General features: G+C 52.3%; 11 protein-coding genes across 11 annotated transcripts; 4 read left to right on the plus strand and 7 right to left on the minus strand.

Moving 5' to 3' along the window:
• Positions 1-439: 439 nt before the first annotated feature.
• Positions 440-2,387, minus strand: HMPREF1120_02505 (LAT family L-amino acid transporter; the record flags this gene model as incomplete). The annotated part of the gene is made up of 3 exons (XM_009156548.1): positions 440-701; positions 782-1,186; positions 1,252-2,387. The coding sequence occupies 3 exons, from the start codon at positions 2,385-2,387 to the stop codon at positions 440-442; spliced, it is 1,803 nt and encodes a 600-aa protein (XP_009154796.1).
• Positions 2,388-2,801: 414 nt separating this feature from the next.
• Positions 2,802-4,686, minus strand: HMPREF1120_02506 (uncharacterized protein). Its single transcript, XM_009156549.1, has 3 exons — positions 4,116-4,686; positions 3,240-4,032; positions 2,802-3,164 (listed from the first exon to the last, which is right to left on the minus strand). The coding sequence occupies exons 1-3, from the start codon at positions 4,375-4,377 to the stop codon at positions 2,990-2,992; spliced, it is 1,230 nt and encodes a 409-aa protein (XP_009154797.1). The 5' UTR covers positions 4,378-4,686; the 3' UTR covers positions 2,802-2,989.
• Positions 4,687-5,381: 695 nt separating this feature from the next.
• On the minus strand, positions 5,382-7,310 carry HMPREF1120_02507 (cyclohexanone monooxygenase). The gene has a single exon (XM_009156550.1). It carries the CDS (start codon positions 7,131-7,133, stop codon positions 5,457-5,459), a length of 1,677 nt encoding a protein of 558 aa, XP_009154798.1. The 5' UTR covers positions 7,134-7,310; the 3' UTR covers positions 5,382-5,456.
• A 498-nt stretch (positions 7,311-7,808) lies between these two features.
• On the plus strand, positions 7,809-9,491 carry HMPREF1120_02508 (AAT family amino acid transporter; the record flags this gene model as incomplete). Its single annotated transcript, XM_009156551.1, has 1 exon — positions 7,809-9,491. The coding sequence occupies one exon, from the start codon at positions 7,809-7,811 to the stop codon at positions 9,489-9,491; it is 1,683 nt and encodes a 560-aa protein (XP_009154799.1).
• Positions 9,492-9,573: 82 nt separating this feature from the next.
• HMPREF1120_02509 (oxidoreductase, short chain dehydrogenase/reductase) lies at positions 9,574-10,898 on the minus strand. The gene is made up of 5 exons (XM_009156552.1): positions 10,816-10,898; positions 10,641-10,684; positions 10,189-10,572; positions 9,970-10,108; positions 9,574-9,891 (listed from the first exon to the last, which is right to left on the minus strand). Exons 2-5 carry the CDS (start codon positions 10,665-10,667, stop codon positions 9,704-9,706), a joined length of 738 nt encoding a protein of 245 aa, XP_009154800.1. The 5' UTR covers positions 10,668-10,684; positions 10,816-10,898; the 3' UTR covers positions 9,574-9,703.
• Positions 10,899-11,228: 330 nt separating this feature from the next.
• HMPREF1120_02510 (arginine metabolism regulation protein II) lies at positions 11,229-13,554 on the plus strand (the record flags this gene model as incomplete). The annotated part of the gene is made up of 2 exons (XM_009156553.1): positions 11,229-11,309; positions 11,374-13,554. 2 exons carry the CDS (start codon positions 11,229-11,231, stop codon positions 13,552-13,554), a joined length of 2,262 nt encoding a protein of 753 aa, XP_009154801.1.
• A 152-nt stretch (positions 13,555-13,706) lies between these two features.
• Positions 13,707-15,504, minus strand: HMPREF1120_02511 (3-oxoacyl-[acyl-carrier protein] reductase). Its single transcript, XM_009156554.1, has one exon. The coding sequence runs from the start codon at positions 14,568-14,570 to the stop codon at positions 13,764-13,766; it is 807 nt and encodes a 268-aa protein (XP_009154802.1). The 5' UTR covers positions 14,571-15,504; the 3' UTR covers positions 13,707-13,763.
• Positions 15,505-15,880: 376 nt separating this feature from the next.
• HMPREF1120_02512 (uncharacterized protein) lies at positions 15,881-16,633 on the plus strand (the record flags this gene model as incomplete). Its single annotated transcript, XM_009156555.1, has 2 exons — positions 15,881-15,988; positions 16,403-16,633. 2 exons carry the CDS (start codon positions 15,881-15,883, stop codon positions 16,631-16,633), a joined length of 339 nt encoding a protein of 112 aa, XP_009154803.1.
• A 109-nt stretch (positions 16,634-16,742) lies between these two features.
• HMPREF1120_02513 (uncharacterized protein) lies at positions 16,743-18,995 on the minus strand. Its single transcript, XM_009156556.1, has one exon. It carries the CDS (start codon positions 18,711-18,713, stop codon positions 17,169-17,171), a length of 1,545 nt encoding a protein of 514 aa, XP_009154804.1. The 5' UTR covers positions 18,714-18,995; the 3' UTR covers positions 16,743-17,168.
• Positions 18,996-19,325: 330 nt separating this feature from the next.
• HMPREF1120_02514 (pre-mRNA-splicing factor isy1) lies at positions 19,326-20,084 on the plus strand (the record flags this gene model as incomplete). Its single annotated transcript, XM_009156557.1, has 1 exon — positions 19,326-20,084. The coding sequence occupies one exon, from the start codon at positions 19,326-19,328 to the stop codon at positions 20,082-20,084; it is 759 nt and encodes a 252-aa protein (XP_009154805.1).
• HMPREF1120_02515 (uncharacterized protein) lies at positions 19,941-22,860 on the minus strand. The gene has a single exon (XM_009156558.1). The coding sequence runs from the start codon at positions 21,115-21,117 to the stop codon at positions 20,578-20,580; it is 540 nt and encodes a 179-aa protein (XP_009154806.1). The 5' UTR covers positions 21,118-22,860; the 3' UTR covers positions 19,941-20,577.
• Positions 22,861-23,275: the final 415 nt, after the last annotated feature.

Here is a 23,275-nt window from a genome sequence, read left to right on the forward strand (position 1 = left end):
TCCTCTGTCTGGCACAAGGAAGCAACTCTGGGATGGGCACAATGTCCTTGTACCAGGATGCGGGAGGTATACCAGCGGTGGGTAGGGTTGCGGTGTGGACAGGGTGAGCTGATGAAGCGACGAAGTCGGAGTTGGCAAAAGGCGGCAAACCCAACTCGAACTCGGACCCACCCTGAGGTCGGACTGGAATCCGCCATGCAAACCGAGCAACAATGCCAAGACGATATATACGGTGCAGCATTCATACCAAGGATGCTGGCGTGAAGTTGGATCTACTCTGCTGTACAGTACCTCATACCCACCCCATCGCTACCTACAACGTACAGTTGTGTCAGCCTTTGTCCAGATTGCTATCAGTCTATCTGCTGCATACATCATCAGTCCTACTACTATTCACGATGGACGTCTGACCAGGATTCTCCTCCCTCTTCCATCACTTTCACTTCTCCGCGAACTCGGTCAATTTTTCTGGGGGCCTCGCAGCAAGACCATCCTCGTCGCTGGAGCCGTCTCGGCTGATTTCGGCACCGTATGCGTCATGAGTCGCATCCCAATGCTCCAGCTGGTCGACTGGAACCTTTACGAGCTTGTGTGTCACTTCACCACCCTCAAGAACCAACTTCTCATGGCGAATCCTATAACCGCGGAAACGAGGTAAGATCCACAACCAAAAGGCGTAGTAGACAAAGCAAGCAATGATGCTGTAAGTTAGCAGCCTCAAGTCAGCAATTGTCCAAATAAATGGTAAATTCGAATGATATCACCGTGGAGGAGCACTCACATTCCAATGCCGGTCACGACGTAAGTTCCATACCAGAAACTGACGTCGCCGCCGGTGGCGCCAGTTGCTGGAGGATACCATGGCATCACGAGCATGAACAAGTTGACTGCAATGGTAAACAATATTGCCACGTGCCAGGCCCTGAAACCGCCTTCCTTCGAAGACGGGGGTTGCATGCCGAGCTTCTTGCGCCGCCAGCGCACCAAATATAACCCAACGGCCATCAGGAAGGCGAAAAGGGAAGCCGGGTAGTTGGCCAGGTCAACAACGAAGTTGAAGGCGTCCCCTGCCGGGGGCGCCAGAATCGTCAACATTGTCATCGCCCATTTGACGAAGTACGGACCGAGCGGGGTCCCGAATGGTCGCGTCGAAACCCAGAAGGATGCAAATGGAAGTGCGCCCTGACTGTTCCCGCCCATGTGTCAGCTTGTGATCGTTCTATAAAAAGCTTAATGTTCACAAAGACTTACCGGCCGCATTCTCTGATCAACCTGCTCTGGCCCAACAGAACAGCAAGCAAGTTGCCGAACGCGCTCAACGCGATAAGGAAATTCAGCCCTCTGACTGCACCGCTCTGTCCAAAGACATGCTGGAAGAACAAGCTTGCAGCGACCTGAGTCGACTTGACCAGCTCTTCCTTGGGCACTGCCGCAAAATATGCAATGTTGGCAAGCATGTACAGCGCTGCGACACAAAACAGCGAGATGGAACCGGCAGTACGAATCGAGCGGACCGGGTTTTTGACCTCGTTGACCACGTTGAAAGCATTCTCGTAGCCCGCGTACGAGAACACAATCTTGACCAGAGCGTTGGTTATGCCATAAGGCGTTGTGCCAGTGCTCGATTCGAAAGCGTTGCGGAAATTGGCGTGCGGATCCTCGACTCGCGTGTGACCACCCAAGACCACCAGTCCGGTTATCGCAACGAAGACCAAAGTGGCGACTTTGACGAACCCAATGGCGTTGGAGAGGAAATAGGAGAATCTTGTATTGAAAGCCACGAAAAGGAACGCCAAGGTGTACGCTCCGATAGCGACTCCCTTGAGCTGCCACGCTGACGGGTCGTGGCCGTTGATGCGGAAAAGATACTGAGCCAGCACGATGGCGTTGGACGAGCTGAAAGACAGCAGTACGGTCTGGACGGCGAAGGTGATTGGAAACAGGTAGCGAGGTCGGGGGTACGCTTGCTCCAGGTATACGACCTCACTGCCCGACCGATTGGGGAAGTATGCCGCATATTCAAGGTAGACCGAAAGGCCGGAGGCTGCCATCAAGAACCCAATGAACCAATAGATGAGCGACAGTCCCACGCTGCCAGTACCTTTGAGAATGGACGCTGGCGTCGAATACACCCCGGTGCCCACCATCTTGGACAAGTTGAGGAAAATGATCGTGATCGGCCCGACATGGTATCCCAAGGTTGAACGTGTCTCGACCGGTGCACCTGAGACTTCTTGATAGGATACATTGCTGTTGTTCTCGGCTTTTTCGACGGCATATTGGAGGTTGCCCTTCTGGAGAAAGGCAGTCTGGGCCCCCTGCGAGTTTGTTCGTCTCGACTCACTTGTGGACGTCTGCTCTGGACGCCTCCATCGCAGGGACACCATGGCTGGTAAGTAGTTTGGCAATACACCCTTGTTGCAAAGAGCTCGACAATCGTGCAGGCTTGGTGGTACAGCTGTACTGATACACTCTGAACGGAGTTCAAGTCAAGTTATATCCACGGGCCCTGCAGGTTTGATCGACCAAGCCAAGAACGAAATGGGTGGTGAGGGATTTTGAGGCTTGATGATGGAATTTGTCGTGGGATGCCAGCCTCTACATTGTGGCAACGCGATGGTCCTGATGGCCACGCAGACGAGATGATGGAGCATATTGCCATCGAAGTCTTGGTGTCGTTGCAACATTGTGCTTGGAAGAGCATGTGCAGATGGGTACCTGCGCGTGCTCAACGTTGCAGATGGCGCCATTTCTTGGGCCTTCAAGATCTATCACTACTGCATACGTGAAGATCGAGACCACGATGATTTGCTACTACGGACCGTGGCGAACCTTCTCCATTACAGCTGGAGACGAGACTAGCCCAACAACGGGGGAAAGTGGACATTCATTCCACTGACAATTGAGACGCATACTGGGGACCGCGAGCTTTAGCATTTATGCATTTATGCTTTAGGTATGGTTTCTCCTATTATCCGGCCCTTTACAACTACGTTTTCGTCCTCGAATCTCCATTGCTCGAGCTCCTGACATAGGGCTCCAAGGGAAAAACTTGATTCTCTGGAGTCACGCCATCATACAGCTGCGCCCACCTTGGTTTCAACGCCTCTGGTGTTTCCCAAGCATATTCGGGATCACGCAACCAAAGTCTAAGGAGGTGGCGCCTGTACCAGAGACCAAATTCATTAGCAAACTGGAATGGATGTTTCCGGGCGGGTGGTGACCAGCTTTGTACTTACTGTTGCTCCGCAGTGTCCTCGAACCCATCCCTTGCATGGAAGACAGCCAAATTGTTAACGTACTGAATATCGCCTTTGCGAAAATCCAGGCCGACGTTGAACCTTTCACCCAGGAAATGCAGGGCGTCTAGTGCCTCCGCCTGCGCTTCGGTAATGGGCGGAATATCCTTGGACCGGGGCAGTGCGCCAAATCCGGTGAAGGTCCGGCGCGCATACTGGAGGATAACACGCTCCGGCTTGTCGGCCGATGCAGGTTGGAAGAACAGCAACGGTCGCGCGGTATAGGGTTGACCGGGCCTTCCAAAGTTATCAGCAATCCAGTCCTGAGACAATGTCTCTATCAGATCGGGCCGGGTGGCTGCCAGCTCGTTGTACACTCTCCAGGTGCTGGCCAACCTGCTCTTCCCGCCTTTGGCAGCAGTACTCAGGGAGAAGAGCGAAACAATATCTCCCGAGTCGGTGTGAAACACCTGCTTATCCGCGGTATATGCCGGAGCACCGATCACGGCCTTTTGAGCAGTGGTACTCAGGTCTTTGATGTGGTTGAGGACAACATCGGCCGGTTTTCCATTGTACGTGTTGTCCTGGCGGCCCCTAACAGGTGCAATGTGGGACGAAAGCCCTGCGTAAAGGATTATGTTGTCCTCGCGAGAGTGTGTGTCCACGGGAACGCCTCTGACAACCTTGAAGCCGTGTCCGAAATGCAGCTCTCGAGAGATGTCTCGAAGAGTCTCGTGGAGCTTAGGCAATGGGAAGGTCTCTTGGCTGATATATCCAAGTGGTTTGTTCAAGGCTGCAGGGCGCATTTTACTCGTCAGCTACTTACGAAAGAGAAAGAAAGTTGGGCTGGGAGGAGAAGAAGGTGGTAGTCCAAACATTTGAAATGTGCCAATGCCCTTTCCAATTCCTCGATATCTTCGGCAGTGAGAGTATAAGTCCAGTCATACTTGTCGGCCAGGCCTTCTCCTTCCCAGACGAGATCAGACACGAGCTGCCGTGGGAAGCCCGGTGGTAGACCCTTTTCTCGCAGGGGCTCGGTCTGCAGGCGGAGCTTTGTTCGCGCCTGATATTTCTCAAAGTCCGGTTTATAGCCTATATCCGGCTGTGCCGCTGTCGTCTCGGTAGTAATAGAGCCCATGATGGTTTTTGTTTAGTCTTTTCTAAGGAGACCCCTGAAGAATCACAACAAAGAGGCTAGGGGTTGGATTGGATGGATCTGAAGAATATAAATGTACTGTACCGTTTTATCTTCGGCATCATCTTCACTGATCAAACCACCTTTCCTGCATTGCATTGCGTGCACACACATGACGCCATTTCCGAGAGTTATGGTGTGTGTAGTATCGTCGACCAACATCCCACGTCGTTCAGGAGGTGATCTGGGCTATGTCCAGTGGGCGTGGAGAAAGCTTGCAGGGGGTCGTTGGACCAAGCAGTGGGTTTCTCGGGACTTGAAAGTCTGTGCGGTTACATTCTATGTTGCGTTTTCTCTCACGCAATTGCAATCCGAGTTCCTCTTCATCTTCGGCTCCTCCCTTCACCCGCGACAATGCACATGTACCCACCAACGCTTCAAGATGCTGCACAATGTTGTACTAGTAATTGATGGAGCAAACGCGCGGCTCGACAATATCCACAATAATGACGGCCAAAAATCAAAGACAGTTGATTCGACCAGTGCCCGTATCCGATGGTAAGCGCGAAGGGTGATCTACCACCCCGTGGCTTTCTAGCCCTTAGGCCTTCGGATTGAGCCCCAGGACGACGAGGAGCTGGGAAAGGTGGACAGTGGTTCCCTTCTGCCGTCCAATACTCTCAGATATCGATGTCGCAACATCAAGCAGCTACAGTACAATCAAGCCGTTGTGAGTTGGAGCGTTCGTGACCAACTCTTTACTCCCCGTCGGTATGCCAGAGACTCAACGCTTTGGAGCAGCGAAGTGCAGGGCCTCCATCCCTTCGACAGATTTGTGTGCCCTCCCTCGTCTTGACGCCAGGCTGGGTCAGGCGACCTCAGCCTTGCGGGAAAGGGGTGGTGCTGTGTTGCTGACACTGCAAGCGTGAGAGAACCATGACTCGCTTATTGTGAACAGTGTATATATGGCTCCCTTTGCCAAACCTACGATATTTTCAGACCAAAGACTGACAAAATAGCTTCAATTCAAGATGTCTAGACGTCATAAGAGGAATGCTGGTACTATATCCAAGGCAAGTCCTTCAAGCAAACACCAACCCCTCCCAGTTATGCTCTTTACATTCACGACATCTCCTTCGGAATTCGATCGCACTTCCACCATATCTTGCCACACTCCTTGTCTGCTTTCCTGCGACATTGGTGTTGACACCCGTCATCCAACTGTCGACCTCATTCGCCAACGAACCTTTGCTGCACTCAACCACATGCTCGGTCCACTGTTCAACCGCTTCCTGTGACGGTTCGACGGAAGTGTATCCGTTGTCCTTGCAATATTGCAAGAGGTCCGTAACGACCTGGACAGCATGCTCGATGTTTCGTGTGGCATTTCCAAAAGGCTGGTGTGGCCCGAGGACCATGAACATATTAGGCACCGAAGGTACAGTGATGCCCAGGAACGTCTTTGGTCTATGGTCCACCCACACGGCATTGCGGCCTTTTTCGGTTTCGCTGGTGCCGATAAGTGGGCGACCGCCTTTAACGGACCATTCGATGGCGCTGAACGCACCGGTGATGGCGTTGAATCCGGTGGCGAAGATAAGAACGTCCAGTTCGTGCTCTTTGCCGTCCGAAGTGACGATTCCCTTGGGAGTCACTTCTCGGATCGGAGTCTCCTGAAGATCAACGAGATGGACGTTCTCCTTGTTGTATGACTCAAAGTAACCGCTCTCAAGCGGTACACGACGCGTGCCGAATCCGTGGTTTTTGGGAATCAGTTTCTCCGCCACCTTTGGGTCCTTCACCCGCTCCCGGATCTTCTCGGCCATGAAGTCCGAATAGAGCTTGTTGGCTTCACGGTCCGTAAAGGTGTCGCTGAATGCTCCCAGCCATTTCGTGAAGCCTGGCTGTGCGTAGATCTCCTCCCAAAGCTTACGCCGCTCTTCTGGGCTGACCTCGGCCGATTTCCGCGGGTCGGCTTTGTGGAGAAATCCCATGGGGGTGGCGGCGCAGCGCGCAAATATTTCGTCGTATTTGGCTTTCAGTTCTTCCATTTGCTCTTCTGTGATCGGCGAGTTACGCAGCGGCGCGGACCAGTTGGCCGTACGTTGGAAGACAGTGAGTGATTTGATGCTTGGCTCTTTGGCAATTTCAGTGATGGTTTGGATGCCCGTGGCGCCCGTGCCGATGACACCAATTCTTTTATTGGCAAAGTCGCGCTTCAGGTCAAAATCCTTGGGCCATTGGGCTGTATGGAATTTCTCGCCTTCGAATGATGAGAGTCCTGGGATCTTGGGAAGGGTCGGTAGGGACAGAAAACCGAGGCAGCTGACGAAAAAGGTGGTCCGGTAAACGTTTCCAGCTTCGTCCATGAGCACCCACGTATGAGTAGCGTCGTCCCAGACGGCCGACTTGACGCGCGTGTTGAACTGGATATCCTTGCGAAGGTCATTCTTCTCGGCGACCCGCTGAATGTATTTCAGGGTCTCGGGTTGTGGTGAGAAGGTTTCTTTCCAGTGCCATTCCTTCAAGAGCTCCTTGTCGAAGGAAAAGCCATATGAGACGGACTCGGAGTCGAAACGAGCCCCTGGGTAACGGTTCCAGTACCAGGTACCACCTACATCGTCGCCCGCTTCCAAGATCTTAACCCGCCAGTCTGGAAAGCGCTGGCGGATGTGGTAGAGACTGCAGAGGCCTGAAAGACCAGCGCCAATGATAAGGACGTCGTACAATTGTTCTTGTTGAATACCGATGGAACCCATTGCTGCAGACGACTTGTTGCTTTCGTTGTCTTATCTGCCAGTATACCTGAATGCAATGTGCAGGGATGGGAGCCCAGGACGTTCTTATATTGTTTGAGAAGCCTTGGAAAACAATCAATCTGAGGTGATGGGAACTGCCAAAATGAGTGAGTCGGAGAGGACCCTGAAGCATTGTCAGTCCACACTGATCACGAATCTTCGCAGAACGACAGGCGTCTCTCCGCAAAAACGGTGGGACCCACCTTCCTCGGCTCCTCTCCCACCCCCCGGCCAGATCCGTCCGTGCTGGACAGGCAAGCGACCACGGTCATGTGAAGGGCAGACTTACCCAAAAACACCTCCATTTGCCACCACTTCTGTAATTTGCAGTCCACCCCTTCGCCTTGGCTTGGGCGTTTCAGGAAAGTCTTGGATATCACGCCCGATAGTCACCGTCTCCACCGGATAAGGCTATCAAGCCGCTCCAAGGGGCTTGAGATAAGCTGGGGGCACCGGGGAAGTGGATGTGACTGCACTGACTGGGGTCTGGGGTAGGAGGTACCGACAGAGGACGCATATAGATAGTACCATGGACTCCTATTCAAAGACTCTGGCACAGCTTCCCATCACCCTCCACCGAGAAGCTTGCACCTACAACTCCTAACCTTTATCTTGCTGCTACTGCTGCTTGCAATCATGACTGTTGAAACTTCTGATGCCGAAAAAGGCACGGCCTCCTTGAAAGTCATGGCAGACCCTAATCTATCCAAAGTCGAGAGCTTCTCCCCCGGCGAACAATTCCAGCTTGCTGAGCAGGCAGGGACAAAAAGAAACATAAGATCTCGCCATGCTCAAATGATTGCCATTGGCGGTACCATTGGTACAGGTCTCTTTGTGGGAGCAGGACAAGCTCTTGCAACCGGCGGGCCCGGCTTCCTCTTGCTCGCTTACCTCCTGATCTCACTGCTGGTCTATGGTGTTGTGACTGGAGTGGCAGAGGTGGCGACCTTCCTCCCAGTTTCTGGATGCTCGATGGCCTACTACTGCGCTCGTTTCGTCTCCCCATCCGTCGGCTTCGCGCTGGGCTGGCTCTATTTCTACTCCTTCGGCATCATCGCAGCCTACGAGATCACTGCTGCAAGCATCGTGATCGACTACTGGCCAAACAACATTCACATCGCAGTCTGGATCACCGTCATCCTGGTTGCCATCGTGGCACTCAACCTCTGCCCTGTGGGCGTCTATGCCGAGACTGAATTCTGGTTCGCTGGCATCAAGATCGTCATGATTATCGGCTTGCTTCTCCTCTCCTTGATTCTCATGCTTGGTGGAGGTCCGAATCACGACCGTCTGGGATTCCGCTATTGGAACGACCCTGGTGCAATTAAAGAATACATTGTCAAAGGAGATGGTGGGCGCTTTACTGCCTTCCTCTATGTCTGGGTCTTTTCCGGCTTCTCCTTCTATTTCGGTCCCGAGTTGATCGTCTTTTCTGGCGGCGAGATGCGCAACCCTCGCAAGAATCTTCCACTGGCAGCACGTCGATACTTTATACGACTGGTTGTCTTTTATGTGCTTGGATCTCTTGCGATCGGCGCCATCTGCCGCTCTGACGCTGCTGGTCTGACCACCAGTGCAGGAAACGCAAACGCTTCTCCGTGGGTCATTGCCATTCGAAACGCCGGCATCTCTGGCCTACCATCGGTGATCAACGTTGGTATCCTCACCAGCGCCTGGTCTGCCGGCAATTCTTATCTCTTTATGTCGAGTCGAGCTTTGTACTCGCTTGCTGTGGCAGGAAACGCACCCAGGATCTTTGTCCGGTGCAACCGCTGGGGATTGCCCATCTACGCCGTCCTGGCAAGCAGCTGTTTCACCCTGTTGGCCTATTTGAGCTGCGGCTCTCAGGCTGGTGTCGTATTCAACTACTTCATCAACCTGACAAACTCGGCCGGCTTTACCTCCTGGTTGGTCTGCTCTATTATTTTGATCCGGTTCCGCAAAGGCTGCGATGCACAAGGAGTCTCGGTTCCCTACCGCTCCCGCATCCAGCCGTATGCCTCATGGGTCTGCCTGTGTTTCTTCACCTTTTTGCTGTTGATCAACGGCTTTACTGTCTTCTATCCTGGAAACTGGTCGACAAGCAGCTTTTTGACCAACTATCTGGGTATTCCAATCTTTGGCACACTTTGGATCGGTCATGGATTCACAGTTGGCCGCAAGAATCCATGGCTGTACAGCGCTTCAGAGATGGATCTTACAACAGACCTCAGAGAGGTCGAAGCTGATGCAGAAATGTGGAACCGGGCGGAGGCAGTCAGAAAGGAACAGACAAGTCAGCACAGTCTGCTGAAGAAGATTTCTATCCTGTGGGGATAGGCAATCTATCTTTTCATCAAAGCAAATCTCAACGTGGCAGGAGAATCTGGCAAGACATCTAGCTGTACCATATGACCAACAAGTCTGTATATATTCAAAGGTCAATTCGCTGATACTCTGTTTAAAAAAGTGCTTTGAATAGTAGCCTTCTATTTAGGTCCTTTCAGTCACAGGCCCCCGACTGCGGTAGATTTTTATTTCGCTTGTGCCTATCAGCACATCCAGCCTCCATCTACGTTATACACAGCGCCGGTAACAAATGATGCTTCCTCGCTTAGCAGGAAAGCAATCACAGTGGCAATTTCCTCTGGTTCTGCCCTTCTCTTTTGAACAGTTGCTTGAAGGCCTCGTTTGACATCTTCGGGATTCTCACCCCTCGACAAGGGAGTGTTGACAGAGCCTAAATAGTTGGCATTAGCACGATGTGTCTTTTTTATATTGCATGCCTACCGGCGGGGTGGAAGGGTGGAAAGCTTACCTGGGGCAACGCAGTTGATCCGAATGTGTGGGTTTTCCTTTGCCGCTGCTCTCGACAAGCCAATGACAGCAGCTTTGCTGGCACAGTAAGGAGAAACACCCGCTGAGCCCATCTGGCCAAAAGTACTGGCGGCAGAAACCTAATAGAGAAAAAGATGGTCAGTACGTGGTCTACAACACCTGCAGACTTCCTCGGGGCCGCGGATGCGAAATAACATACAATGGCACCACCGTTCTTCATCGCGTTGATCTGTGCTCTCATAGAGGCAAAGACACCACGGGCATTGACGGCAAAGGTAAAGTCCCAAGTCTCATCAGATTCCTCCGCGACTGGCTTGGCAGGGGTAATAATGCCAGCCATGTTGACAGCACCATCCAGTTTGCCGAATCTCTGCACGGTCGACTCGATCCATCTGTTGATCTGTTGACTTATTCGGACGTCGACGACACTGTACATGTGTTTGTCGCTACCACCTGGTAGGGACTCGGTGGCGGCCTTTACGCCGGCCTCGTTGATGTCAGCAAGGGAAATGATCGCCCCCCGAGAAGCCAGCAGTTTTGCAGTGGCCAGGCCCATGCCCGAGCCAGCCCCGGTAATGGCAATCTACAGAGCGTCAGCATCACTAACCAGAAACCCCAGCCTGGTCGATTGGATCAGGGCTAGATACGCACCACTTTGCCTTCAAACGAGGAGGCCATTTTTGCTCTATTGCGTTCTAGATGTTTGAAGGTGAGTGTGGTAGTCTGGTAGCGAAATCTCTCGATATCAGGGTGGCGTAGGGGGCGATTTCTCGTGTAAGATCAACCAGATAGTGATAGCAAATGTAACAGAGCGGCCTCGACCTACCTGATTTACCGCGAGTGTCACAGAGACCGATCCCGGGGATCCAAGGGGACGACGTGGGGCGGGGCTCGTCCCCCCGATCAAGCCACCAAAGAGGAAAGCATAACCTATCCCCCCTTATCAGGCAGCCTTGCGAATATCTGGAGAAGGGATCCACTGTCTGTGCTAGTATCTACTAGCACACGGTTAGTTTCACCCTCTCCCCATATCTTTTACTATCTGTCAAAATAGGCAGGCTACGCCGCCAGAATTAATGACGAGGCCGGCCCAACTCTATAATGACCTTCCTCTTTGCTGTTTGCCCTTGTCTCGCCACAAACCCCGTCAGTCTTTGAAACCTTCCTCTTTGAATATACCATGCAACCAACCCAAATCAAACAGGGTGACGCGGTCTCCTCTGTGGATCCATTATTCTGATGCAGCAGTCTCAGGAAAACGACCGGAGAAGAGATGAGCTCGGCACGCTCAGAAACCGCTCCTTTGGTGGATGCGCGACGGTAAGCATGAACCCCTAGGCCCCAGCACCGAATACCTTCCTGTTCTGATTGATGTCTCGCTTAGTGTCGTAAGCGACACATCAAATGCGATGAAGGACGACCCACATGTTCTATGTGTCAGTATTTCGGGCTAGAGTGTGGCGGATACGAGAAGGCACTCTTTTTCAATCTGAAGAATGCCGGACAGGAAAGAGTGGTTCGCTTCCGACGACCTCTGTTAACCGAAGCGGAGCGGAAACGTATGAGCGACTGGCTCATTTCCAGCGTCCCCCCAAAGTCGGCTCTGCGAATACTTGCCCAAATCGACACCGACTGTGACGACGCCAGCTCCGCCCCGGATGTCCATGTCTTCCACGGCCCTTTCGGAGCGTTTCGGTCAAAGCAGCCGGAACCTCAACCTCAATGCCAGCCTCAGCTGACAACAGCTTCCACTACTAGCCCCTCAGTGCAGGAATCGGAATCCGGGGAAAGCAGCTCCACCGCCACACAGGAGTTGTTCGATTCGAACGATGGCTGTTTCAGTTCATCTGATCCTACCCTTTCACCCTGGACACAAGACCTAGTCCAAGCCATCTACAACCAGTCAGATCAAATTTCGGTTCCAGCTTCGCCCGAGTTCTGGAACCTGGTTATTGACCCGGCCTGCCTTGGCGGGGGCTTGGAGGATTCCTTGCCTATGTCGGAGAGCCAAGGATTCGCCAGCGGGCCGTCATTATCATCACAGAATTACCATTTCCCTTCAGAAGCACAGCAGAATTGGCCAATCATAGGACAGAATATCTCCCTTGCGACGAGTAACTCGGACGTCGTTCCCCAGGACGCAGTGCCACTCCTCAAGCACTATGCCACGACGGTCATCACGTTGATGACACCTCTCCAACACACCAAAACACCATGGCATATCCTCTTCATTCCTCATATCAAACATTGTCTGGCGGCGCTGACGCTCGGTGAACAACTCGACCATGCCCATCTGACCGCATTCTACGGGGCATTGGCCATCAGCGCTTTTAGTCTCGGCGGCGTCTCACAATGCCAGGCATGGATTGCAAAGGGCAAGGCATACAGACAGCGAGCTCGAGAGCACGTTCGACTGATGCTTCAAACGGCCTATCTCGTGCCCAAAGTGGCCAAATATAAATCCATTCTAATGGCCCTTCTCACCATGGTCCAGCTTTCCATGTTTGCAGGAAACCGCGATCAAACCGACTGCTATTTCCTGGAAGCCGAGAAATTCATTCGCTTGCGAGGTCTCAACCGCAAGAAATCGCGTAAGATCCGCCTCCTTCACCACTGTTATGTCTTTGAGAGGTTGTTTCATGAAAGCACCATGCCCAACGACGAAAATCTGCCCCAGCGCGTCCATGTGCGCCAGGTGATCGAGTCGAGCGGCCTGGCCGTCCACAGTCACGACAGCCTGTCTTTCCGCTTGCCTGCCCTGACCCAATGGAGCAACCTCGACGAAGCCATGTCGAAAGTGAAAAGTCAGGAACTCGGCGAAAACGATCTCCATCTCGAACAGCCCGGCGAGTTCCCGCCCACGCTGTATCCGGAGATATTTGGCGTGCCTGAGCCATGGATGCTGTTGTTGTCACTGACCATTCGTCTGGGTAAAGAGAAAGAAAATGCCGAAGATAAACACAACGGTCACAGTGACAGGGACAGGGACAGTGACAGTACTCTCCCCTTGCAAGATTTTTTGGTCCGAGCAAAGGCCATTGAACGCCGGATTAACCGGCTTCAGCCGATCGCGGACAAGAGCCGCGTGTATTCTTCTTCTGGTGATTTGCAACAATCACACAACAACACTGGCTCCGATCTCCGCGTGCTGGATAACATGCTCGAGGCCGTGCAGCATGCCTTGGCCATTTATTTCTATCGTCGCATCTATGATGTCGATTCGTCCATGCTGCAACAGCGGGTCGCTAGTGTGCGAGATTGTTTGTTTCGATGTGAACATGCCGATCCGACGGTGGTGCATGGCTCGGCGGGGTTTATTTGGTCTGCGTTCATCGCTGCCTGCGAGGCAGATGATCCAGAGGTCCAGGTCTGTTTCTCGCAGTGGTTCAAGACGTGTGCGCAGCGTAGTGGCTTGACATACTTCAGTGATACGCTGGAGAGTATTGATCGGATTTGGCAGGAGAAGCGTAGCTGTCCTGACGGTAAGGGGGTGACATGGTTGGACCTCATGAAGAAGGAGAAGTTGAACAAGGGGTTTGGGAGTATTGCTGCACAGTTGTCCTAACTGTTTTTGCCAAGTCATCGGCAAACTTCAGTCAGCCTCTGTTTTTGGTCTGGTCATGGGTGTTGAATTCCACAAAGACTAGGTACTTAGCTTTGGCGTTGATATGGAAGGGCTCTTCGACTACGAGTACACGATAAACGACTGAATCAGTACCTGTTGTTTCTGCCACGAAAATATAATATATTCTATTGACAAGACTTGTTTGCATTCTACCGCTCAGTATACCCACCATCGACAAAAAGCGAAGTCCCCGTAACAAACGAACTCCTCCCGCCCGCAAGATAAATCACCCCATCAGCAATCTCCTCCGGTTTCCCCATTCTCTGCATCGGCACCGCCGTTTCGATTCTCTCCATCATAGCCTGCAACACCAATGGAGATTTCGTCGTCATAGGCGTCTCCGTGTACCCCGGACAAATAGCATTAATCCTCAATCCATCCTTGGCATAATCCTCGGACGCCGTTTTGGTGAGTCCCAAAACACCATGTTTCGTCACCGTGTATGCCGTCGACAAAGGGATCCCGACGACGGCCTGGATCGAACCGAAATTCACGATTGATCCGCGCTGTAGTGGTCGGCCATCAATGGAAGATTTGATCGGTTCCTGCTTCAACATGATCTGTGCGGCGGCGCGGAGTACGAAGAATGTGCCTGTCAAATTGATCGCCATGATGCGTTGCCAGTCTTTGGTTTCGCAGAATGCTGCGCCGCCGGGGTGTTTCATTGCGATTCCGGCCGCGTTGACCACGTAGTCGAGGCGGCCGAATGTGGTGGCGACGCTGGTGACTGTTTTGTTGACTTGGTCTTCGTCCGTTACGTCGAGCACGTATATTTCGACCCGTGAGTCTTTGTTGGTGCGGGTTTGTTCGACTTCGGCTTTAACGAATTCAAGGGCGTCCTTGTTCACGTCCACGAGGGCGATTCCAGATGCTCCTTCGCGGGCGAATGCTTTTGCGCAGGCGCGGCCAATTCCGGATGCTGCTCCTGTCACGAGGGCGATGCCAGGGACGTCCATTTTCGGGCTAAGGTCGATTTAAGTGAAGAGAGGGCGGTAGAAGAAACGGCAGTGTAAGTTAATTAAATGATGTCCTTGGTCTCTTGAGATTCTTTTTGGATTATATTTTGTTTGTTGAGTGATATGAGGCAATGGTTCAGTTTGGTTCGAGATTGACAATAATTGGGGTGTATGCCGGTGCAGCGCAGGTTCATGACCAGTCTCTTTGTATTCGGCTCGGTTCTCATCTTTTTAGACAACTTGAACCCCGAGTGGTGGACCATTGCCATAAACAATTGATGCGGAGAGAAGTATGTGCAGTGCAGGTGGGCTCCAGAGTGTGGATCCGGGGTTACTTTCCTGAATTGCCATGTTCGTAGTAGGGGTCTCGACTCCATTTCCGGGGAGGAGGACTGTCTACCGAGATACAATCATGGACTGACAGCACTGTAGACGTCCGACAACGGCTTCCAACGGCTAATCCGATCTGAATGGATATTGTCGTATCATCGATATGGATATGTGTTAGTCAATGAATAGATAAGTATAAGCACAGGCACTGTATCAAGCAGGCTCTCCCCGAGGGCCTAGTGAGTGAATGTTCACATGCAGCGATCATCGGAATGCATTTTGGGCACAACTCCCCCTCGGGTTGATGACGATGAAGGACGAGCACCCCGTTAACGGCGGCCAACTAGTATGTAAGTCAAGAGTCTCATGAAATACTCCCAAGATCCAGAACGAGGTGTATGGTAGCAGTTGTACAATCATGTTCATGTTGGACACTGCTACTTGAGCACCACGGCGTGCTTTCCTTTGGCACCAGAGAACAAAGATAAGTATCAATTGTTACAGGTCCAGGGTACCCCCAATCACGAGCACTGGGAACTCCGGTCTCTCTTCTGGTGTACCTCCCCATGCGATCGTGGACGTGTTCATGGCATGATTACTAAGTATTGAAGCTGAATCGGCTGTTGCACACTCATCACTCTCAAACTGCAGTGACCGAAGGGACCCTTTCACTATGAGGGGATTCGGATCGGGACCCCATGGGGTTGCTTGCCGCGCGGAATTAATGCAATAATATCGGCATGCCGCCAGCAAAGCGGAATTGAACCGATCATCATGAAATCCGGGTACCACACCTAATCGGTAGTATTAGTCCCGTCTACCGCCTCGAGATGGACTTCATGCAACTCGAAGGTTGTACACTCGTAAGTACAAGTTGAACTCCCGTCTACAATAAACTTGGACAAGTTGGTATATACCAGAAATTATACCTAACAGCGCCCATACTATACTTGGATATCAGTATCCCGCAAAAAACAAAAATGGCTCCAAGCTTCGTCAAGAGAATCACGCTGTTCAAAGTCCCCAAGGAGGAAGACATTGACGCCATACTCGGACAGTATGAAATTATGAGGACGACGGCAGAAAAGGTAAGCATAAGCACTGCGTCTGCTATAGTACAGTACCATATCTACCTGGAAGAGATGAGAGGGAGACCTGTTTCTGTACTGTTTGCTACCCTCATGGTCCTTATGCTCCCTACTCTGCCCACTCTACTGGTTTATGCCAAGTGAAGGTGTTCCTTCACGAATGAGACATGACCTGGCCTTTCACACATCCACAATCCCGTCTAAAGAGAAGGACTCTCAGCTACGAGTGGCTCCAATGCAGACCGCGCCAGACCAGACACAATTCTGACATGTCCGGTACTTACTGTATGGCATGCCCGGCGTGGCCGTGTCATGATGATTCTATGTTCTTCTTCTTCTTTCTGCTTCCCTACGTACCCGTTTCGTCCACCTCTCTGCGGTGGCCTTATCTAACAATCGTGTTTCTATCTCTAGGACGGCCAAAAATACATCGTCTCCAACGAAGCCAACCGCGTCCTCAACACCTCCGAGGAACGCAGCCAGGGATACACCATTGTGGCGGTGACAACCTTCAAATCCAAAGAAGACGTCGAGTATTACGACAAGCAGTGTGCGGCGCATAAGAAATTGCGCGAGTTCATTGCGCCACGGAGGACGGGCTTTGCCACTTTGCATTATGAGAGCGAGTTGGGACCTGGGGCATAAATACAAAGAAACTCCAGTCATCGAAAACCGAAGGTAAAGTTCGACTTGAGAAGGGCCACGGTACGGTGAAGGCGATGGTTCCATCTCCTGGAAATTTGGGTTCAATATGTACAGTACCTACCGATCAGAGCGGAAGAGACAAGCTACGCAAGGAATGGCTAGGCTAGGCTGTCGACAGGCTGGAGTGGACTTACCTTCATCATACTAGGTGTCTAGGTACCAGTCCCATGGGAGATCTGTAATGTTTCTGAATAAGTATACTTGCGAAACGTGCAGTGTTTTCCTGCAATCGATCCCACTTCCTCTAGAGTAGAGTGGTATGTACAGTATATTGTATATCGGACCGATTTATCTCCCGGCTGGGTCGGTCGTGTTCTTTCTTCATTCCCATTCCTTGTTACATACCTTGCTCTGATTCGGTTTCTCTGTTTCCCTCTTGTAGTGATAAAATACATCCGACTGATTCGTATGATCCAGTGGCAATAGCTCCAATGTCGACACCGGCAGAATTTGCAGATCAGATCCATGAGCTAAATCATCTGTACCTCTCGTATGACCTCTCTTCATCATGGCGCTTCTTGACGAGAAGAAGTACATCAGAATCATAAATGTCTTCAGGTGTGGCATCTCCACGGAGCACCAGCTTCTCATGCCTCTGGGCCTCTTCTTTGGTCATCATGACCAAATCAGTCAGCTGTAATTTAATCATCTTCTGGCCCTCAGGCAGATATTCTGGGTCAATCTTGAACCCACCAGGAGGCTTGCGCCAGCGAATCAGGGCCAGTCGGGTCCCAAGACCGCTGACCACACTCTTGCCGCGAAACACCTCTTCCACCAGATACGAGATGTCGTCCTTGTTGATGGGGATCCGTAGACCAACGGCATCCTGTCCGCCCACCGACCGAACCAATCTCTCTTCCAAGCCTTGCAGAGCCGACATCATGCCGTCGTACATCTTGTCCCGGCCTTTGTCGCCGAGGCGATAATCCATCGGATATCCCGCTATGCTGCAAAGGACATGGTTGGCGACAGTATAGCCGAACACGGCAGGCATTGTACCCAAAACAGGGAGTATCCTGACACGAAACTCAGGTAGGACGCCGAGCTTGTCAACGGACCCCTTTTCCACCTCCTCTTCGGCGATGGGCAACAGCTCGGCTTTGCCCTCGCCAGGCTTCTCGGTCGAGAAGACCACAGGGATGCCCTCCTTGATCCCTTTCAGCCTCAATCGACGCCTGGTCGATTTGGATAAGGGATCATCTGTACTTGTCGAGATGTCTCCGACTTGGATCCGCGTCGGATCGCTCTTACACCCTGCGCCCATGGCACTGATGACTTTGATGCCGTTGACAGCACAGTACTGCAACAGTCCGACCTTCGAGTCGATGTTGTCAATGGCATCCACAACCCAATCCGGTTCTCGGGCGTCTTCGTCGTCTCTCAGTTCGTAGTCCCAACTCCCCAGTAACGGCTCGGTGGACTCGGAGCTCAACAGTTCGTTCCGGCAATCGATCCTCGCCCACGGGCAGATCTGCTCAAGCCGTCTCCTGACACAGTGCACTTTGGGCGTGCCCACGTCCGCGAGCGTAGCCAGAGCATGTCGGTTCAGACTGCTCAAGGTGACCTGGTCAAAGTCAATGATGCGTATCCGTGACACACCGCTTCGGGCCAATGCTGCCACACAATGGCTGCCCACGCCTCCAAGGCCGACCACCACCACAAACGCTTCGCGCACTTTCGCCAACCCTTCGTCCTTCAGAAACACCCGGTTCCGAGCCAGTTGTTCCAGAATCAGTTCTTCGTCGTAATCGCCCTTGCGGGCCCGCGCCGCGATCTTCGCTGCTCTTTCATCTTCCTTGTTCGTCAATGTCTCCCTGACCGGTCCGCCATATTCCGTCAGGGGGATTGCATGATGCTCAGCCGAGATGTCGGGGATCGAGGCTTTCAGCTCTTTGGTCGCTCGAAGCCGGTGTATCGTCGTTGCCGTGAAAATCATCGACGCTGCCACGACCGCGCCCGCCGTCGCTGCGAGTCCGAGCTGCACTGTTGGAGAGGTGTTTCGTTGTAACCATTGCGACATGGTGAGACTGTCTGCCGGGCACTCGGAACCCCTTTGTGTCTGCCCGTGGGCGTGCCCGTGTCCGTAGTCCTTCACAAATAGCCCACTGGCAGCTGGTGTGTCAGCATTTACCGCCGCATCGTTGCGCTTGTCTTGTCTGTACAATGAGGTCCAAATCCAATATTGTGCCGAAATGGAATCCACCTATTTAACCCCCTTATCCGCGCAGTCCATTAAGCTACTAGTAGGTATAGTAGGTGGTAGAGACGTATTCTTAAGGAACCGTCGGTGCTGGCGCATCTCGACTCCAGATATTTTTGAAATGACACAATTCCTGTCCATCTCCGCCGCAACTCGAACCGCAATTTTTCCGCAGTTCAACCAGCAACCCGAAGCAGAAGCAGAACTAACAGCCCCCGCCGCGTTGAACGCCTCATTGCACGGCCTGAATTGAACCTTTGCTACTACAACCATACCATCGTGTATCGATACTCTGGAAAGGGCGCATTTGAGTCTCACGAGATAAACCCACTCTGCGGCCGTGGCACCGTTGTCACATCTCACAGCTCGCCTCGCGCGCGCTATTCTACACCCATATCAACACACCCATATTAAACACTGCCGATTCCCACCATGGCGCGCAATTCAGAAAAAGCGCAGTCGATGCTCTTTCGCTTCCGGGCCGCACAAGCCGCAGAGTCCGGCCTACTACCCAGTTCCTCCCTTCGCCGACCCAAGGCTCCGAGCACAGTCAACACGATCCCGCTCTGCGAGAAATGGCGCGGACAGATCCTTAAGGAGATTTCACGCAAGGTGACCAAGATCCAAGATGAGAGCTTGTCGGACTTCCAAATCCGCGACCTCAACGACGAAATCAACAAGTTGATGAAAGAGAAATGGGGCTGGGAACGTCGAATCAGAGAACTGGGCGGGCCAAACTACATGCGTGGCGGAGGCACAGTGTTCGACGATCAGGGAAGGGAGATCCCTGGCGGCGGCAAAGGTTACAGGTACTTTGGCCGGGCCAAGGAGTTGCCTGGAGTCAAGGAGATGTTTGAGCGTGCGGCAAAGCGGAGAGTGCGCGGAGATGAGGACGAAGACGACAAGCCCAAACCGGGCCAGGACATCAACCGCAAGAACCTGGATGCTAAGTATTTCGGCTTCGGACCCGACGAGGAGGATGGCTCGCTCTTGAAATATGAGCGGCGGAAGGAGAAGGAAGCCATTGAGAGGATTGCCAAATTGGCCGAAGGTGAAGAGGACGATCCGGATTGGGAGCCTCTGCCGGGTGACGCTGGTGATGGTGTCAGATGGCGCTTGCCTACTCTACAAGAAGTTCAAGATGAGCTTGTCGATCGGCGGCGGAGACAATTGCTGGAGAGGTTGGTTTAAGGACTGTTTTACATTTGGCACAACCTTCGAGAAAGACCGGCTGCGACACGAAAACGGGAAACCATCATGTGCTGTGCAGTGCGAGACATGTCTCGACCTGAAGACCATGGCTCTGGTAATCTTTCACAACGCAGTAACAAGCTTGATTTGTGCCGTAATCTGGTCACTGAGCATCGTTGGAATCGACCTGGGCCAAGCTTGTGATGGTAATGCTCTCGTGGTCAACTCAGGCCTGCACCCGCCTCCTCCACCTATCACTGCCCTTCTAACATGCCATGAAAGATATCAGATATCAGCCAACAATATCAGAGTGGTCCAGGCTTGACCGTGTCAGCGGGCTCCTCCAACGCCTCAGCTCCTTCTACAGATGGACGCATTGCCCAAAACCATGCTTCGTTGCAACCCGCGCAAGACAAAAACCCATCTCAAGCTCTTTAACGCCAAACAAGAGCTTTCTCCGACATCACGATCCACAGAGCCACCGTCACGCTGATCAACAGAAGATATACTGGAAAGTGATTTTGCCAGAAGAACTGCTCACTTTGACGCCGATGTTGACGCTAGTTGAAAGGAAGAAGTTATCACTTTCCGAAGTGAGCTCCATGTTTGCCGGGATATTCTGAGTGCCGCCCCCACTGCCGTCGAGGACGAAATTGGCCTGCGTGTTCAATATCATTTTTATGTCTCTGTCGCCGGTCCCAGTGGTGGGCTGAGCTTGGCAGGCAAACACCACATCAACGTTCTTGCTCCCCTTGGCTCCTCCGATGTAGCCGAGCACCTTGTCGCACGCCGTGGTAAGATAGAACGGGTCGGGTGCAGACTGCACGTTGATGTTGGCAGGGTAAATTCCGCCACAGACTGGGTTGATTATGTCTGGGTCGATGTTGAGGTTAAGCTGCTGGGTGCCGACGGTCATGTTCCGCTTGACCAGGTCTTGTGTTCCTGGTTTGGAAAGCTCCAGAGGATGAGCTTGACGTGGTAATACCAAGGCACTCGCTATGCTTGCCATCACGAGGACCAAGATGGGGAACATGATGGTAGTCGTCTTTTCTTCTGGGGAGGATCGAGTTGACGCTCGGAAAACAATTCAAATCGATGCTGCTGGAGCCCGTGGTTGGGAGGCGCGAGAGTCTTTTCAATGCAGGACAGAGATCTCTTGCACAGTGGAACAGGCACAGCAAATGGTATAGAGATCAAATGGATTGGTCGCACCTGCTAGAATCGTCGTAGGCAGCGTGGTAGGCGATGCAGGCAGCCTCCTTGTATGACCTGGTCTGGTGCAGTCATCCACTGCAGTGGTTTTGAATGTCCGACTTTGCTCCTGTCTTTCTTTCCGTCGATCGAGACCAAACCCTCAACCGTCGAGCGATGGCACTCTTAGTACATGTTCCATATGTTATAGTATTCCAGCCCGCAGTGGGTTTGTGCCGGTCGATCAAAAGCCGGTATAGACCCTTGTTCCGCCGTTAAAGCATCCTTGGGCCCTCGAAGCAAGCCGGCGCATATAACGCAAGCAAACGAGTGCGGCATGGAGCGTGTCCATGCAAGAGTGACCATTTGCCGACCCGGTTCGTTTGATCATGTAGTCGGACAAACATGTAGCTTATCGATCAAGCGAGGATGGCAATGTGTTGTACACTCCCTCCAGCAGAATACTATAGGCCATCTTACCCATACTAAATAGGCCCTTGAACAGGGATATCATTGGCCAGGCCCAGTTTTCGAAACAGTTCCACCAACTCGACCGACTGCAGGTACCCTTCGGCAACAGCGAAAGCAAACCGTGCCTGGATCTATGCGTATGCGCATGGTGGGGCTGTAGAGAAGTAGTAGTATTGTGTTACAGAGATGAGCGAATCAATGGTGAGTTGGTTCAAGCAGGGGTTCATCCAAAGCAAACATAGTCGGGATCACCCGAAATGGGAGTGCTCATACTGTAGGATATGGGAGGATCAAATAACCACGAAGCGCGAAGGAAACAGAAGGCTCCCATACCAAAGCGTAGCGCAAGGCCTCAGACCGCAACCCTGACCGTGGAAAGCCAAAAGGGGAAAAAAAGCTTCTTGTCACAAACTCCTCGGTCGGAGGTTGTGGTGAAGCGAAAGCCCTATTGTTGTTTCCCGGGGTGTGGGCTTTTCTTTCCGTTTCTCGTTTTGTCGATTTTCTTGTTTTGTAGTGGTTGAATTGTAATGCTGGCCAGGACAAACGTTGAATTAGATAGTCGTTGTGGTGATGGGAACGGGAATCGAACAGCGGTCGGTCTCGTGGTCGTCGGGTCAGGGGGCTCGTCACCGTCACGCCTTCTGGTCGGTACCAGTTTGATCCAAGCCGGTGAGGATTGAAGTGAAATTGGTCGAATCATTATATCAAGGTTCTTTTTTGCGGGGACATGGTGAAAGCGGGAGGCTGGCCGGCAAGTGAAGTGAATACGGGGTGGGCACCACGACGTTGGGTCAATGGGTACAACATCGTTCTCCTTCTCTTGCAACTCCCGGTCTCTTAGCACTTTGTTTGGTTCTCTCACCTTGTATTATTGAGGATTTTCGACCATGCGAGTAGTAGCCAGCACTTCGTGGAGGGCTCAGGCTCCTGATATAACTCTCCCTACTACATACTAGGTGTTCAGTCTCAAAGCAGGATGAGTTTGCATCATGACGGCCACTGCTCTCAGGCATGACTTGGATATGTGTTCTAGTCTTCTCCGCCGGCATGAGACTCATGCTGCAAAGGCTTTCGCTGTCTCATGGTATCGCCAACATGAAACAGTCGATACAGGAAGACCGCTCCGAGGGATGAAGCCGGCAACGCTGACATAATCCGCCAAGGCAAACTCCGTCGCTGGCGCTGCAATAGAGCATCTTGGCACTGCATGGCAGGAGCCCCTTCAAGCTTGGCTAGTAGTCTCTTCCAAAGATCCCTACTGGTAGTGAATCTACCCTGAGGAATCTTGGATCTTCTGATAGGTAGCTACCTCCTGCATATCAGGAGATACAGATCGTACTCTTCGCCTGAGCCATATGCTATAGTGATGTTCGCAGACCGCGCCTTGAGGAGGTGGAGGCACGAGAACATTTACCGGTAATCTGATAAGATGACAGCCTTAACCCAGTCCAGTAAAAGTGCCTGGCTGCGTTCCAGTCCCGATCCACGGCCCGTCCCCCATTATTGATTGAATGTTGCAATTAGCACGA

The sequence above is a fragment of the Exophiala dermatitidis genome, assembly GCF_000230625.1.
Source record: "Exophiala dermatitidis NIH/UT8656 unplaced genomic scaffold supercont1.2, whole genome shotgun sequence".
Classification (NCBI taxonomy): domain Eukaryota; kingdom Fungi; phylum Ascomycota; class Eurotiomycetes; order Chaetothyriales; family Herpotrichiellaceae; genus Exophiala; species Exophiala dermatitidis.